The 16996-nt window shown below is 54.8% G+C and overlaps 1 protein-coding gene across 2 annotated transcripts; it reads left to right on the forward strand.

Moving 5' to 3' along the window:
- Nucleotides 1–1160: 1160 nt before the first annotated feature.
- LOC112836902 (pyruvate dehydrogenase phosphatase regulatory subunit, mitochondrial-like) lies at nt 1161–16615 on the forward strand. 2 transcript variants are annotated; one of them, XM_073880018.1, is made up of 6 exons: nt 1161–2238; nt 9464–9752; nt 10901–11034; nt 13109–13290; nt 15475–15642; nt 16285–16615. In XM_073880018.1, the coding sequence occupies exons 2-5, from the start codon at nt 9529–9531 to the stop codon at nt 15490–15492; spliced, it is 558 nt and encodes a 185-aa protein (XP_073736119.1). In that variant the 5' UTR covers nt 1161–2238; nt 9464–9528; the 3' UTR covers nt 15493–15642; nt 16285–16615. The 2 variants fall into 2 exon arrangements, with proteins under 2 accessions (XP_073736119.1, XP_073736120.1); XM_073880019.1 differs by having other exon boundaries at nt 13145–13290.
- Nucleotides 16616–16996: the final 381 nt, after the last annotated feature.

Genomic DNA, 16996 nt, shown 5'->3' on the forward strand with positions numbered 1-16996 from the left:
GGCTTGGAGAAGAGAGGTGCTCCCAGGTGCAGTTCTTGGTGTGCAAAGGATCGAAAGATCCTGGCAGAGATCTTTTGAAAGAGATGCCAGAAATACCCTCCCCACCCCTTGTACTTTCTGTCCTTGAGAGACAGAAAACCAACAAGGCAGAAGGTTTGCAAAGGTGAATCCAAACATCAGGCGAATAAAGTCCTACCGGGACATGTGTGATTGTGCATGGGATGCTCTTCTCTGTGAAGTATCGTACAGGAAACCACTCCGACCTTTCACGGACAAGGAGTAGCCAAAAAAGATTAAAATATCCAGTCCTCTTGAAGAATAGTGCAGTTGGTGGGTATGAGAGCCTACAAAAAGTACAAGAATCAACGTTGACAAGAAAAGGAGGCTTAGGACTTGGCAGAGAGAAGAACAGTGGTGGTTGAGGGAAGCAGGGAGAAATCTGTACAGCTTGTTCAGCACTCACTGCTTGTCCACAGAACGGGACGAACACCTTAATGATCACTTTACTTCACCCACCGTTTCCTACAGACAGCGAGGTTTCTCCCAAATTCATAAGCCTGCAAATGGCATAGGTCAAGCTGCTCATCAGGGAAGCCTGTGAAGGTTTTCTCCCCAAATTGCCACGTCTGGGCATCAGGAAAAGACTTCCCCAGGTATACACCTCAGATGAGTTCGTCTATCTCCTTTTTTTTAAGATTTTTTTTATTTAAATGACAGAGCGAGAGAGAGAGAGAGAGAGAGAGAGAGAGGGAACGCAGGTGGGGGGAGTGGGAGAGGGAGAAGCAGGCTTCCCGCCGAGCAGGGAGCCCGATGCCGGGCTCGATCCCAGGACCCTGGGATCATGACCTGAGCCGAAGGCAGTCGCTTAACCAACTGAGCCACCCAGGCGCCCCTATCTCCTCTTCTTTATGGGTAGTCAGGTGACACCAATTAGCCGAAACACTAAAGTATTTCTCTAGCACAGAAGCCCGGAACGTCTTAAACTTTCACATATCGGACTAGCCAGAGAGGACTTTCTGTCCTCAGGCAGGCAGAACTCACGGGCCCTGCATCGTGAGTTAACTGGCGATCGCGTCTGGGGTAGAAAGTATGCAGCTTGGGGGCCGGCGTGGTGCCACAGGGGTCCCCGGAGCTTTCTTGCCAGTCGCGAATGGAAGAAGCCCTCTCTTTCTTGTGCACTGCTGAATCCCATCGCCCAGTACGGTGCCTGGCCAAAAGAGGCCATAAGGAGACAAGATGGGCTTGTGTGGTGGTGAGGAGGGCCTGGATTCAACGAAAGGGAAACGAGAGCGTGGCGCAACCTGCAGGGGCCGCTGTACCCTCCGAACGCTCTCCATTCAAAGAGCTAGTGACTGGACGACGCGCCAAGCCGGACTGCACGTGCCGGGAACGCAGCCGTGCCTACGACTGAGGTTCTGTCGAGAGAGGGCAGGGCTTGCAACTGGCGGGAAAGGCAGTCCAACCAACGCAGACTGTACAGGGTGACGAGTTCCACAAGGGAAAGAAAACAGGGCCACTGACAGTAAGGGAGGGCTGGACCGGGGCCTTCTCAGAAGACGGACTGAAGGAGTCCATTTCCTCGGCCCAGACAAGCCAGGAAGGCGCAGAGTGACGACCGGCCCAGAGCTCAGGGCCTCTCAATCCCGCCTCCCAGGTCGGGCCAGGCCCGCGGAGCGGATTTCAGTCGCGCTCCGCTAGAGCCTCGCCCAGGAGGAGCCGAGCGCCTGCGGGTCCAAGACGCCCTTTGGCGCCCTGGACCAGAGTGGCTCTGAGCCGCGACCCACTCGGGGACGGAAGGGGGAACGCGCCTGGAGGGCAGAGCGAAGCCCCGCGCTCCCCACAGCACGGCACGGCGAGCGGCCCACCGCGGACGTCCCGGCTCCACCTGCAGAGGTCAACCGGGCCGGACCCCGCGGCTGCCGCCCAGAGGCCCGGGGCGGGGCCTCGCGACACCCAAACAAGCCCCACGTGGCAGGGGCGGGGCCGCCGCGGGGACGTCACGGCGCGCGCGTGCGCGGGAGCGATCTGGCGCCGGCGTACCCTTGTGGGGGCCCGTAAAGCGCGGAAGGTCGCGGTCCCCGGCTTTCCCCGGAACTTTTTGCTCCCTCCGCCCCGCCCCTTTCCCTTCCCCGTTCCCCGCGTTCTGGCGCCGGGACCCCCCAGCCCCCGCAGCTGTGTGGCTGCTGCCCCGCTGCCGCCGGGGTGCTGCTGACCGCGGAGCCCGCGGGGGCCCGTCAGGTAAGGAAGACAGCTGCGGGGCCGCTCTGGCCTCCCCTCCGCGCGCGTCTCCGCGTCCCCCGTTCCTCTCTGGTCTCCCTCGGGGGTGGTCCCGTCCGCCCCTCGTTTCGCGTCGCTTGCGCCGAGTCGCCTGGGGACTCCGGCGGCCCGGGCCGAGAGGGGTCCGCCTCGTCTCTGTCAGCCTGTCCGCGGTTGCGCTCCGTCCGGCCGAGGTGGTCCGGGCCTCGGAGACCCGTGCCCGGCCGCCCCGGGGCCTGCGCACCGGCTCCTCAGGGGGCGTCCGCCGGCTCAGGCCGACGTCCAGAGCGGCCGGGGTGACCTCGCTTCGGGCTCCCGGTCTCGGGCAAGCCCCTAGCGCGCATGAGGCCGGTCTCGCCCGGTCTTCCTCCACTGCGGGTGCGGTTGCTTTCCCGCCTGGAGACGTGCGGTCCGCCTGTGCCTCCCTCACTTGTAAGACCGCTGCAGAGTGCGGCGGCCGAGTTACCGGGAAGAGTGTAGGCCCAGGGCCGTGAGCCGACTCGTGATGTGTGACCACTCGGGACCGATGTGAAGGACACTGAGATTAGATTCGGGCACCTGCAAGTGCAGTTTGCCGGTGTGTGTAAGCGTGCCGTACGGGGCCGCGGAGGGAAGGAGGAGGGGAGCCGGGCCACGGGGCACACTTGGCCAGCGCTAGCGATTTGTCTTAATTTCTTCAACTTGTCTGATCAGCTGGTGGCACTTGTTGAGAATTACACACCCAGGACCAGCAGGATCCACTCTCCAGAGAAGGAGCGTGAGCTAAATGTGCTGCTGGCTCTTGTGCTGAGGCAGGTGTGGGAAATGTTGTTAATCGCGCTCCACCCGCCGGGCTTCCTAGTCCCCAGCGGCCCGGTTGTGCACACGCTGTGACCATACAGAGGAGCAGCTCAGAGGGACCTGGAGCTGCCCTCTTGTTCATGTTGGTGGAAGCGGATGTGTGCATACCTAGTCCCGATATCGAGGTTGCTTGGCAGATACTTTTCTTCTCAGCAGAAAAGACTGTAGGGTCATCTTAGCTTTTAAAACATGTAATTTATTTTTGGGGCCCCTGGCTTGTTTAGTCGGAAGAGCGTGTGACTCTTGATCATGAGTTCCAGCCCGAATGGGGTGTAGAGATTACTTAAAACTTAACATGTATATATTTAGGTGTGTGTGTTTATTTTAAATGTGGTTACGACTTTTATTTCTTTGTTTTTGACATCTTCAGTTTCTTGTCTACCGACTTTCCCTTCTCTGCCGGCCGACTTTGCCTTGGTTTCGCTGCCAAACCTACTTGGGTACTCTGGTGCCTTCCTTTCTTTGTTTGCATCCACTTTAAATCCTTTTTTGTTCTTGTTTGCCCTCACCTCTTCAGTGACTCTTTGAAGGTCATGTTGCACACAGGGTCACAAATCCTTTTCTTGGTTCTTATCACCCTAGGCTTTTTTTTTTTTTTTTAATCACCCCAAGTTTTTAACATTGTTTATTCCATCTTGAGCCTCAACGGTTGTCATGTGTCTTCTGCTACATTTGCAGTTCCTTTTATCCTGCCAGGGGATGTGCCTTGTGGTTCTGTCCTCACAAGTACCCTTTCTTTACTCATCTGATGTTGTTTGAAAGGTAGGAGGGAGGAAAGATTCCAGGGCAGACTCCGGTGCCAGCCCGGCAGGGTTTGACTCCTGGCTCTGCCCCTCACCGGCATTAGAGAAGCTCGGATGAGTTACTTCTCTGTGCCTCAGCTTCGTCAAGTGTAGGAAAGAAACTTTAGTGTCTACCTCGTAGGGTTGTGAGCCTTAAGTCCCTTGTAGGCATGAAGCGGCATCTGGCCAACTGTAACTGCCTATGAAGATACTACCATTTTCTTTTTTAAAGAATTCTTATATGTGATTTAGATATCCCCTCAAATCTGAGGGCCTAGCCTTGAGATCCCAGAGTCCTCACTGAACTTTCCCCCCCTCTCGTGGGTTCTCTCCTCGCAGCCGTTCGGCAATGTGTATTTCCTAGGTGCCTCCCCTGATTGCTGGGAAAACCATGATCAAGTTATATAATTGGTCTCAGCTCCCAGAGAGCTCCATCATAATAGGAGACTAAAAAGGACCACTTACTGAGTGCTGCTTAGGTGCCCGTTGCCATGTTTTTCCTTCCTGTCTGACCGAGTGTTTGTAGCAACCGTGTGAGGTGGGTAGTCCTAGCTCACGTTATGGATGAGGAGCCCAAGGCACAGGGATGTGGCATAACTTGCTGAAAGAGCTAATGAGAGGTGGGGGGAGGTTTTCCAACCCACGGCTGTCTGCCTCTCTCTCAAGCCTACATTCTCAGCAGGGTGGTTGTGCTGTTTCCCTGATTGGCGAACAGACCGTGACACAGTCCGGGAAGCTCTGTGCTGGGAGAAGTGCAGGGTGTGATGGGAGAACATAGAAGAGTCACCTGACCCCGTGTTGGGGGAGAGGAGGTCTGGTAACATGTCAGATACGCCGAGAGCTGAGGCAGTTACCTTTGGGTGGGGGAGAGTGGCAGGAACTATACTGTTAGGTTTAGAGGAACAGCGTGCCCAGATCCCGGAGGTTTCAGAATCCTGTCCTGTTTGAGGAGTCAATTACAGGTGGTTGCGTGTGGCTCCAGAGAAAGAGAGCAGAGATAAGAAACGAGAGCCAGGGAGTGAAGGATCTTGCCCTTCCTGTGAAGGAGATTGCCTTTTCCTGAGGACATCAGAAAATCACTGAAGGGTTTTAGGCGGGGGCGTGAAACACGATTTGCCTTTGAGAAGACTGGCTCTGAGTCCTGTGTAAGGACTGTGGGGTGTTGGGGAGAACGGTGTACAGAAGCCCCAGAAGTCCCGGGAGGAAGCCTCTGCAGTAATCTGAGCAAGGGTGGCGGCCTGTACTCAGGTAGCTGCAGTGGGAATGGGGAGAAGTGGGAATGAGGGAAACGTGGCTGTGGAATTGTTAGTCCTCGCTGGTTGGCTGCATAGAGGAGAGGAGAAAGGAGGAGCCCAGGGTAACACCCAGGGTTCTCGAATATGGTGTCACTGGGGGACACAGAAGTGGAGCAGATTTGGAGATTGAGGAGGATGGGTTTCCCTGTTGGAGGTGCCCAGTGTGACCTTCGGGAGCCCAGGTGGACTTGCGATTGTTCTGCTTAGAGGTACAGACGCAAAGGTCGGGGCCGCTGTGGGTTGGGCTCTTGGTCACGGTAGGCAGTGAAATCCCCCTGGAGAGTGGTGGCCCGAGGGGAGAAGCTGGTCCCAGAGCACCGTGAGGGACATGGACTCGGAAGGACGGGCCGGGGAGAGAAGCCAGCGAAGACGTGACCAGGGTGGTGGGAGTCAGGATAAAAACCGGGAAAGAGGGTGTGAGTAGCGGGAGCCATAGGCGATGTGCAGTGCTGCGGAGAGGATGTGAGGTGGGGCCGGTGTCCCCGGAAGTTGGCGACGTGAGCCTTCTTGGTGAGAGCAGCGTTCCTGGCTTGGCGGGCAGAAGCCCAACCGCTCTGCGTTCAGGACAGACTGGAAACGGGGAAAAGGGGACAGATCATGTAGGAAGCCCTTTCCTGAAGGTATTTGTCAAGTGAAAAGACAGGCTGTGAGATCACATTAAGAGTCAGTTCTGGGGGCGCCTGGGTGGCTCAGTTGGTTAAGAGACTGCCTTCGGCTCGGGTCATGATCCCAGGGTCCTGGGATCGAGCCCCGCGTCGGGCTCCCTGCTCGGCGGGAAGCCTGCTTCTCCCTCTCCCACTCCCCCTGCTTGTGTTTCCTTTCTCGCTGTGTCTCTCTGTGTCAAATAAATAAATAAAATCTTTAAAAAAAAAGTCCGTTCTGGCTTGACGGCCGGCAGACTCTGCGGTCACTGAGGAGTAAGGAAAGAAGGACACGGGACAGGCGGCAGCACATCGGGACTGGTAATTTTGTATGATGGGAAATCATCGTTTTAAATTTTATTTATTTACTTGAGAGAGAGAAGGAGCGCAGGCATGTGCGTGCGTGCCTGTGCGTGGGGGAAGGGGCAGAGGGAGAGAGAATCCCGACGTGGGGCTCGATCCCCCCGACACCGAGACCACGACCTGCGCCAAAGCCAGGAGTTGGCTATTCAGGCGCCCTGATGGGAAGTCATTACTGCCTCCTATGTTTGTGCTTTTTGCCAAGACCATAGTTTTTACCATTTAGAATTTTTAAAATGACGCTACTCGAAGACAGTTATGGAGCTTTTGTTCCGTTTCTCTGGTGGGTGGGGAGGACTTGAGCATATGAAAACGCTGAGGGTCAGAGCGGAGCACCGAAGGTACGTGGGAGAGGAGCTGGGTCCCAGGGAAGGAAGGAGAGGGGTCTTGTGGCTCTTGTGGGGCGACGAACTCGTGAGAACTCCTGACCCTCTCAGGGAAGGAGAGATGGTTGTAGATGCAAGTGGGATTATTGGTGGAGTTTCAGGGGATGCGATGAGACAGGTTATCTCCTTTGAAGGGAGGAAGAGAGGGGGTGGGGTCCGAGGTTGGGAGAGGAGGAGTGTTGTGGGTTCAGAACCCGAATGTAGACAGACATCTGCCTGAGGTTGAACCCGCAGTGGCCCCGGGGCTAGGCAGGGGGTGCCTGCTAGCCTGAGCCCCAAAGGAACTGGGCCTTTTCGCGTGTGACCAAGCAGTAATAGTTCTGAAGGAAGGAGGAGGAGGATACTCGCCCCCCCACCCCCCGCGTGGCGAGCTCAGTCGAGTGGGGCTGGCCGTGTGGCGGTGGCCGCTCCCTCAGAAGAGCTGCATCCCCGTGGGGACAGGTGAGACAGTACTGGCGAAGGGCCGGGTGCTTAACTCTGGGAAGGATGTGCTGGAGGGCACGGTGGAGAGGTCTGGAGGGGAGGACCGCAGAGAGAGGGACAGAAATTAGTCACGTGGAGACGAGGTTGCAGGAAGAAGCTTCTGTCTTGAGACCCTTGGACAGGGACCCAGGGTGTGAGGCCTGGTGACTACCGCCAGGTGGCCGAGTCATCGGCCCTGGTTGGGTGGGATTTATCCTGGGACGCGGTGTAGGCCTTGCTCGGTCTCCGTCCTGAGATGCTGTGTGGTGATGGGCAGGCACCCACACCTTGGCCTTGGACAGGTTGGGCTGTTTGGGGCCCGCCGTGGGGCCCGCGCTGGTAGTGGCATGCCGCTGGGCGCACTGTCTGCCGGGGCTCTCCTCTGAAGTCCCCCCTCTCCCCACGCTCGGTGACCCTGCCGTCTCCTGGCAGGTCTGTCTGCGGTTTCCCGAACAGGCCTCTGCTTTGCCGGGAGAGTAGTTCTCCTTGGGCCCGATCCCGTACCCTTTCCCTTCTCTGCCTTAGGATGCTGGTTGTCTCGTAGACACGTGTGCTCGGTCACGGCATGTGACACCCAAGGGTGCGGGATAAGCCCACCTGGACTAACCCTCCCCTGCTTCCGGGAGGAGGCCTGCCGGTCCTTGAGTCTCCCTCCAGCCCGTGGCCTGTGCAGACCGGCGCACGCTGTCCGTCACTGCGGCTTTGGGTCCTCTCTCTCTCTCTTCTCTTCCAGGACCTCGTTCTTTGTCACCACCTCTCCTTCCGGACCCACCTCTTTCCCCTTTACTGGCCCTTCCTGCCAGCCGTGAAACAGTCTCCACGGCCCGCGCCTTTATAGACCAAGAACCTAGCTCTGCTCTCATTCTTTTCTTGCTGCTGCCTGGTTTTTCCACTCCCTTCGGAGCAGAAAGTGAAGGAGTGGTCTGCACTCCCTCATCTCCTCGCTCTGGAGCTTGCTCTGGTCCGGATTTCATCCCGAGCACTCTCCTGGGAATGTTCTCTTTGGGGACACCAAGGACCTCTGTTGTCAAGTCCCAGCGGGCGGACCCTTGGCCGTCCTGCTGCACCCCCGGGCACCCTCCGTAGCGAACCGCTTCTTAAAACCCTTTCCTGTCTCTCTCCTCGGACACCGCTGCCCAGTTCTCTTTCTGCCTCGCCGCGGCTCCTTCTCGGTCTGTTGCACCACCTCCGTTTGTCCGGATGCTCTGTGCGTCTGCCCAGCGCTCTGTCCTCTGTCCGGTACTTTCTTTCTCTTCCCAAGCTGTATCTGCTGGGGAGCCTCAGGGCTCTTCTTGTTCCTTGGCGTGCCGGGTCTCGGATACCCCACGTGTTCCCCTGGCTGCCGGCCTGGATGTCCAGCTGCTGCCTGGCCTTTTCCCGTGCGTGCCCGCCCGGCGTCTTGCACTTGACCTCTCAGAGGGGAACGTTCGCTTGTCTGCGCACCCGCGCCTGCACCCCTTCACAGCCTCCCTCCCGCTCCCTCTCCTTCCCCGCCTCCCTCCCCATCCCTAGCCCTTCACACTGTAGTAAGTGGCACCAGTTGCTTACCCCAGAAACTCTGCCATCATCCTTCTCTCTCCCCTTGCCCCATTTTAACGTCCCGTTTGTTGGCAAGTCAGTTCCGTCATTTCACCTCCAGAACCACCCAGCCGTGGCTTTGACTCCACTGCCACCGCCCGGGTCTCAGCCCCCAGGCCCTCCCTCTAGGACTACCGCAGCAGCTGCCTGGCCCTGCCTTTCCTCTCGTTCTCCAGCCCACTCCCCGCCGCCGTGGAGCCTGACTGATCTTGGAAAAGCATATCCGATCATTTCATTCCCCGCTTTAGTATTTTCCTTTGCACTCGGAGCAGAATCCCAGCTCGTCACGATGGCGTCCAAGCGCTGTGCGTCCTTGCTTTCTGCCTCCCTCTCCGGCCTTGTCTTGGGTCCTCTCCGCCTCACTCCTCATGCTGTGGGCACACTGGCCTCCCTTCTGTGCTTGGACTCCGCAGGGTCGGCCTCCCCTCGGGGCCTTTGCACGTGCCTGCGCCTCCGTCCGGAAGACGCATCCAGCTGATTCCTGGTCACTGTCAGGTCTCTTCTCCGATGTCCCCTTCTTCCCGACCATCCTAGTTTACATATGCCTTCGGGTATTCCAGCACACTGGCCTTGTTCCTTGTTTTATCTGTGTCTGGGCCGCCCCTGCGCCCCTGCCGTAGGCGCCCTCACACACACTCAGACATCCGCTCCCTCTCTGTGTCTCTAATGAAAGGTGCATAAAGGCAAGCCCCCCCCCCATTGTCCCCTGCTGTCTCTCCAGCTGGCAGAGCGTCTGGAACTGCGCAGGGCCTCACACATTGGCCGAGAGCATGATTAGCGTTCTTTGGGGCCTCCTCTCCCTTTCTCAGTAATCCTGTGCCCTGAGTACAGTGGAATGAAATCTGGTTGCTTTCTCCGTCTAGTGTGCATGTCGGGGGTCTCCGCCGTAGCCGAGTGAGAGCGCACCGCCGAGCTGCCGGCAGACGTGATGTCTTACCGGTTGCTGTCGGTGGTCCGAAGACAAAGGACCGGCCGAGGATGGCAGAACTGGTCGTCGGGGAGGAGCGGCGCGTCGGCTGCCGAGGCGCATTCTGTCGCCCTGCCTGCCCAGGCGCAGGTGGTCATCTGTGGTGGTGGGATCATGGGCACATCCGTGGCCTATCACCTCTCCAAGATGGGGTGGAAGGATATTGTCCTTCTGGAGCAGGGCAGGTAAGGACCAGCCTGCGTGGGCTCCCCTCAGCCCCTCCCCTCCCGGTGATGTTGTCCCGCCGGTAGCTAAGCTGACTGGCGCCAGGTCGCAGGACAAGAACCACAGACAGGCCACATCCCCTGGACGCGGTTTTGCGATGCGAACCGCCCGTGTTTTCCGGCTTGGACAGAGGTGGCTGATTTCCAGCACACCCAGGTCTCCAGAGAGGGTGCGTTTCATTCCAGGGTCACGGCACACCGCGCCGTCTTGTCCTCTTCGTTGTAGTCACACAGCGACATCAAGCCCGCGGCTCAGGAGCTTCCTCTGTGAGCCGAGATGAAACTGGCTGCCTCCCGCCTGATCTCTGTTCCTTTTCCCCGTTGAACTCACTCACTTGAGAGCGGTGGTAGATTCACAGAACGAACGTGAAGGTAGTGCAGCGGTCTGTAGGCCTGGGTCCCGTGTGCACCTCGGAGGAACATCTTCGGGTGGGATCAAGTAGAAATGCAGTGAATCCGTGTGGATACCTTAGTATTAACTGAAGTTCATGCTCTGTTCAAGTTGTTTCACTTTTCCCCTAATGTCCCTTTTCTGTTCTATTGCCTACCAGAAATTGGATGACCTTTAACACGTCCTTTGTATTTATTTCTGAATAGGCAATACATGTACACGAGTCAGATTGAAAATTGTAAAAGAGTGTGTACAGGGAAAAGTCTGCCTCCCACCCCTGACTTCTAGCTGGAACGTTCCCTCGCTGGAGGCAAGTTAAGTTCCTTGTGTATCGTTCCAGATACTCCCCGAGTCATTATATGAGCAAATCTGTATCGGTCAGTTTGTATATGTGTACCCGGGTATTCGTTTATTATTTTTTTCTCTTTTCTATACAAGTTAGTAGCAAACCTTAAACAGTGTCCCTCCCCTTGCTTTTTTCATCAGGGTTGTTCCGTATTGTTGCATAAAAGCTTTCTCTCGTTCCTTTTTTAATGGCCGTGTAGAGTATCCCATTGTAGAGGGGACCACCAGCCTGTTCAGTCCCGCTCATGTCGGTGGATACGTAGGCTGCTTCCATCTTTTGATATGACAGACGATGCCGTAGTGAGGATCTTTGAACTAGTTGCATTCACAGCTGTGGGAGTGTACCTGATAGCATTTTGGATGCATCCTGCAGGCTGGCTGCTGGCTCTACGCGGTTCTGTGCTGGTATCCTGAGCACCGCCAGGCACTTGACCATCGAGCAGAAGATGGCAGACTATTCCAACAAACTCTACCACCAGTTAGAGCAAGAGACGGGGATCCAGACAGGTAAGCAGGTAATCCGCCATGTACTGGTCCGCCTGTGCCCCAGACTCTGGTGCTCCGTGCCGTGTGTGGCCCGACGCGGCGTCGGCCTGCCGATCTGGTAGTCAGGGCTCGGGTCTTAGTCCGGGCTCTGCCAGTCGCCAGGGTCTGTCCTGGGGCAAGTCTGTGAGCGTGTTGGGCGGTCTCCAGTTTCCCTACCCGCCGAGAGGATTCCGTCCTTACCCCAGATCCTTTCCAGAGCCTGTCATTCTCAGGATAGGAAAGGCTTCCCGGGCCATCTCCTATTATTTCACTCACTGAAGTCTAGCAAGTGGCCACGCTTGGCTCCTGAACGAGGAAGCCAAGGACATGCTTCCGTTTCGGTGCTTGATGGTGAAATTGTGGTCCGACCCGCCGCATTTCACCTCACCAGTTGCTCTGAAGGCCTCTTCTGACTGAGAAGCTGAAACAGAGGTTACCCCTTATGCGTGTCAGCAAGGGAAAAGAACCCAGGGAATCGTGAGCTCAGTACGACCGGAGCAGGTGGAAGGGGAAGGCTGAGCCACGGAAGGTCCCGCACGATCACGAGGTAGAAGCGTGTCTGTCAGCGTGTCGTCAGGTGATGGATCGGCCAGGAGCCCAGGGGCGAGCCTCGCGTCGTGGCTGATGAAACCGTTTGGCGGCCACGGGAAATGTCCTGGGGGAGTAGCGGGGCCTAGTGATGAAATTTAGGACGCCTCCGTCCGTCAGGGTTGCTCTTTGGAAGACCCGCATCATTCAGATCACAGGTAATTCCAGGCTAATCCTGACAAGGATGGTGGCCTGATCTGTTCGCCCACCGAGGCGGCCCTGCCTGGGGTCACAGCGTAAAACGTAGTGGATGGTCGCCTTTGCTGGCCGGCTCAGACTTCATGTGACCCGTGACAGTTTTCGTTGGCAAGGTGAGATTTGAAGTATTGGAAATTCTGATGACAGCCTGAGGTTTTGTAGCATTTCCCTTTCATAGGATTCCTGCTCTGGCGAAGTGTCTCCTTGTGTGTAAGTCCTCGATTAAGACTGAGCGTCTGGGAACTGGGATTGGGTAGCTGTGTTCGTGGAGAGAGGAGATGCCAGGAGAGGAGCTAGAGGAGGGGAAGGAAGGGGCTGCAGCCCTCGAGCACATAAGCAGTGCTCCCAGGCTGGCTCTGCCCCGGCTCGGTGCCGAGAGCGGGCGCCTCACTTGCCTCGCCCTGGTCCCCGCCCAGTGGATGAGCCTGACTTCCCCACGGTCACCTCACACTTGGCCAGGCTTCCTTTAGAGAGGCGAGGACTCTGAGTGAAGATGGTAGAAGGCGTTCCTGCTGCCTCACCACCTCTGGCTTTTGTCAGGGAGGCCTGCTACGTGCAGGACAGGCGGGAGCGAGTCCCTTTTGGTTGGATTTAATTTGAAGGCAACGGGTACTTGGTTGGTAAGCAGAGTTTGAGTCAGAAGAGGGCCCACCTAAAGGGCCCCGGGCTGGAACTGCTGACTTCCTCGCGGTCCCCTGGTTCGGTCCCTAGTGCTTTGCGGAGCCCCGCATTGCTTACCTGCTGGGATGCTAGAGGAACCCGAGTCTTAGGCCTCTTTTCTGTAAGGTAAGTCTGTCTCACTGGAGTTCTGGGTCACCATCTGGAACCCCTTTTTGGGCCTGGCATCTCCTTGATGCTTGCAGGGCAGCGAGGAAGTCAGGCAAGGGAGGGTCAGGGGAATCACCCTCAGTCTGTCACTCCCATTGCAGTTCAGCCGTGGTGCAGTGAAAATGGGATGTGGGGTCCCCCGATGGAGGATTCTGTTATCCGGCAGGACGCGCAGGGGCCGGTCAGTGGACTGCTTTTGAGACATTAAATGAAGACACGTGACATGTGTACAATCTGGATTTCCCGATATTACAACGCTAATCCTCAGAAGACAGTGCATTTATGTGGTATATGCTTTCTGACTAGGGCCCGTTTGGCTTGTCTGAGAAAGCCTCTTCCAGGAGATTTTCTGAGAGGAGAGGGAGTCGGGAAACATAAGGAATGGAAGAGTTTGAATTCCCTAAAGCTGAAGCCTGTGTTTGGCTTTGTGTTTATGGCTCAGAGCCCCTGCTGAGTTCCTTCCTGTGTCGCATGCCAGATGGAGACTCTGGAGATCCTGAAGTTGGTGAACTGCCCCGAAACCTTCACCCCAGACATGAGGTGCATCACGGGCGAGTCTCCTTCAGTTCATGTGCTGGCGGGAATGAACTCTGCTGGCCTTTCATTTGGTGGAGGGGCTGGAAGGTAAGTCTTCCTTGCTCAGACCCTGCTTGCTGGGTGCTTCCTTCCTAGAGTTCCCTGTTGCTGATGTGGGGTATAATGGATGTACGTAATCTGGTATGTTAATAATGAGGAGGACGTACACTTAATTCGAGAATTGTCCCCTTCAAAGTAATCACTGTGGGATATCCAGAAATGTCATTGTGCACAATGTTTTGAGAACTCTTCTTTTGGAATTAGTCTCGAAGCCTGTGGGATGTACTTTTGTTTTGAATGCTCGCCATTCATTACCTGGAAATTTAACAAGTAGGTTTGGAAGACCAGTTAATGAGATTGTTACAGACATATTAGCCTATCTAGTGATTCACAGATGTAGTTGCTCATAAAATAGCTGGGTAATAAATTCCAGTTACTTTTAGGTTAGTATAGTGGAAATCACTGGGTGCTTCTGTTTTCTTATCCTACTGTGTGACTTAAGAATATACAGAGTTTGTTTCACACACAGTGTGGGTCCTCAGGGAGATGGGTGATATGTCAAGAGCCAGGTACTTACTATGTAATCAACCGTCTGGCAGGAGGGGAGGTCAGGTCCATCAACAGAGAGTAACCTCAGGACGATAGAGGCTCTCTCTCCAGGCTACCACCACGCTGTGGAGGTTAATAGCTTACCCTTGGTTTCCACATGGTTCTCGTCTTTGGTAACAGTATAAATGGTTTTATGGAAAGTGTTTACCCCTGGTGATGGCAAATATATTTATCGAGTTACTAGAGTTGAAGAACATTTCACAAGTGGACACGACCAGAGTAATTAAAATGTCTGTTTATTCATTTACAAACTTAGTAATATGAAAAGAAAATCTTAATTGGAATCTGGCTTGATAGAAACACAGTGCACAATGTTAATACCGCATTCATGGAGGCAGAAATGCTCAGTCCCCCTAGGTACCTGAAGTCACCAGAGCTCTTGAGAAAAATCCCATCCCCTGAAGTGCCTCAGAGGTCTTCAGCACCACAAGCTGACGCTACACAGGGACAGAAAGGGGCTGAGCGAACTGCACATTTATAAACGTAAATAAGGAGTTATAGCCCTGTACAATCATTACAGTGGCATTTCCCGGATCCCAAGAGTAGCCCCGAGAGTATTAACTATGCTGCTAGAAACCCCCTGATTGAAACAAGCTGCAGAAACTTTCTACCCCTCACCTGCTTGATCTGGGGAAGGGAGGCTATGGTGGGGTGGATGGGAACCCTCAGACTGAAATGAAGTTTCTTTTCATCTTTCCTGTCTACACCCACCATGGGACATTCTGGGGTAAGGCACGATGAACCGGGCTTAAAGGGAGGGTACTCCCAGCTCCAGTTCTTGGTGTGCAAAGGAAATCCTGGCATAGATCTTTTGAAAGAGATAATATATCCTCTCCACCCTCTTGTAATTTCTGTCCTTGAGAGAGAGAAAACCGAGAAGGCAGAAAAGGTTTGCGAAGGGTAAGAATAGGTACATCTAAATAAGAGAAAGCCCATGAAGAAATGTGTAATTCTTCAAGGGATGCAGATTCTTTGCTCAGAGAAATCAAGAATCATATTATACAATGAATAACTCTGGTGTTTAATGGACAGAAGGCAAAGACATACAAAAATATTCCGTTCTCTGGAAAAATAGTGCATTTGTAGTGATGAGGGACTGCAAATGCAAGCCCTGTGTGGGTGAGGAGGGAGCCTTACAACTCAGCACCTTGCAGTGGAGGAGGCCGAGGTGGGGGCTGCCAGAGAGGCACTGCCAGGCAGAGTCGGGGCTCACAGCTCGTTGTGGGACACGGTTAGCGCCTAACAACCCTTCTGTCAGCTACCATTTCTGCCCCTCTGCTGTGCTGCTCCTGAATCCATGTGCCTGCAAATGACTATTCTTGACTCGTGAAAATGTTCCCTTTATCGTGCTGATAAAAGCTGCTTTTATCATTTTGGGGAGGGATGTGGGTGCAGGGGGGTGTGCAAAAGAAAATGGAAACAGGAGAAAGTTCTTCAGTATTAAGCAGTAGTGACCACACCTCTACCTTGGACACTAAGGGGGATGCTTGCTGCTTATACTGGTCCGGCAGCTGCAAAGAAGATTGAACCCAGTAGCTACCCCTGAAAGTCAGCCAGGACACAGCCTTCTAGGGTCAGAACCAAGACAACAGGTTATAGAAGCTTCCCTTTTATCTCCCTTAGGTTCTCAGAGGAGGGTAAAGACTCACTCTGATGCCAGCACGTGTCCGTCAGGCAAAGGATAAACCGAGCCAAAAAGCAAAGTGAGCAGTCAGCTCTTCAGTGAAGCTAAACCACTTTTAGAAAGCTGCTGTCATTCCTGCCCCATCTGTGGTGGTGGGGGGGGAAGGGGTTAACATTTCAAATGCACTCAGAGGCAGGGTAATGGAGAAAGTGGAGTTACTTCACTTGTTTTAGTGATTTTCGAAAGAGGTAAAACTGTTGGTCTATACAAGAAGGTAGAATCCATGGACATGTCTCCTGGTGAGAAGCCAAGTGACCGGGTTTCTCCTGCAGAAATGGGGTAACTGAGGTTAATCACTGAGCTTAAATGGTCTCTGGGCCCCTGGCCTGAACGGCAGCTCTTGTATTTGGGGGTACAGGGAGGGACCCCCGCCCCCAGCAGAGCACTAGAAATGTAGTGGGAATAGTTTGGTTCTCTCTCCTGGAGCAGGTCCTGCCCATGTGGTGGTCTGTGGCTCCAACACAGGTTAGCAGGTAGTTCTTGTCCCTTGCTCTTAAATTTTCCAAATTAGAGCTTTCCTGACTTTCGTGCCATTGTTATGGACAAGCAGTGTGTCTGCTGCAAGCTTCCATATAAGACGAGTGACCACGGCAGGGCTGGGAACCAGGATTTACATGTGGCGCGAGTAAGCAGGGACTTAGCAGGTATTCCAGGGGCGGAGAGGGGCCACAGGAGACTGGCAGCCCTGAGTTTTCATCTGCTTTAGGCCGGTACACTTTGTGTTTCCAGGTTTAAAAAGAAGAGAGTAGAGCCCCTCCCTCAAGAGAGCACAAGAGGTGACGGCGGATCATTTTAGAGAAAAAAAGGACCAGCCATCGTCCAGTCTGGGAGTCCAGCTCTGAGGGATCTCTAGCGAGAGATGAGTGATCACACAAGGTAAGTGCGCGTGGCCTGACTGCCTGGTGTGCAGGGAGGCAGGAGTCACCCCCTTCAGAGTTAGGACCAAAGAGGGAAACTACCAGATTCACACTGATGATGTCTGAATTGAGCAAGAGACTTCAGGGGTGAGTGTCAAAGTGGCAGAAGTGAAATGTGTGTGTCAAGGGCCCTCAATAAACAAGTGATGCCCCAGGATGTTAACATCTCGCCAGTCTTTTTGTGACCCTTACTTATGGCTAAGATAAAATTAACACATAAATCTAGAATGTCTTTTAGATTCAACCCTAAACTTTCATTTACAAAGACGAGCGTGGCACAGAGCACGGGATACCTTTAGCACCGAGTTCCTTGGTCAGCTGGGCCCCTGCCGCTCACAGCTGAGTCGGCCCAGCGCCCAGTCCCTGCTCTCCTACGCGCATCTCCGCTGCTGCACTCTGCTTTGCAGCGGGGCAACCCGCCTGCCCCTTTCTCCTCCCTACGCAGGGGCAGCAGCTCTCTGGAAACAGAGTTCTAACGACCTAATCAATTGAGACCTCCTTGAGCAGTCAGTAGTCAAGTAGGAGTTGTCTGGCTGGGGAAATG

This window comes from Callorhinus ursinus, unplaced genomic scaffold, assembly GCF_003265705.2.
Source record: "Callorhinus ursinus isolate GAN/ISIS: 27379988/994484 unplaced genomic scaffold, GSC_fseal_2.0 scaffold37, whole genome shotgun sequence".
NCBI lineage: Eukaryota > Metazoa > Chordata > Mammalia > Carnivora > Otariidae > Callorhinus > Callorhinus ursinus.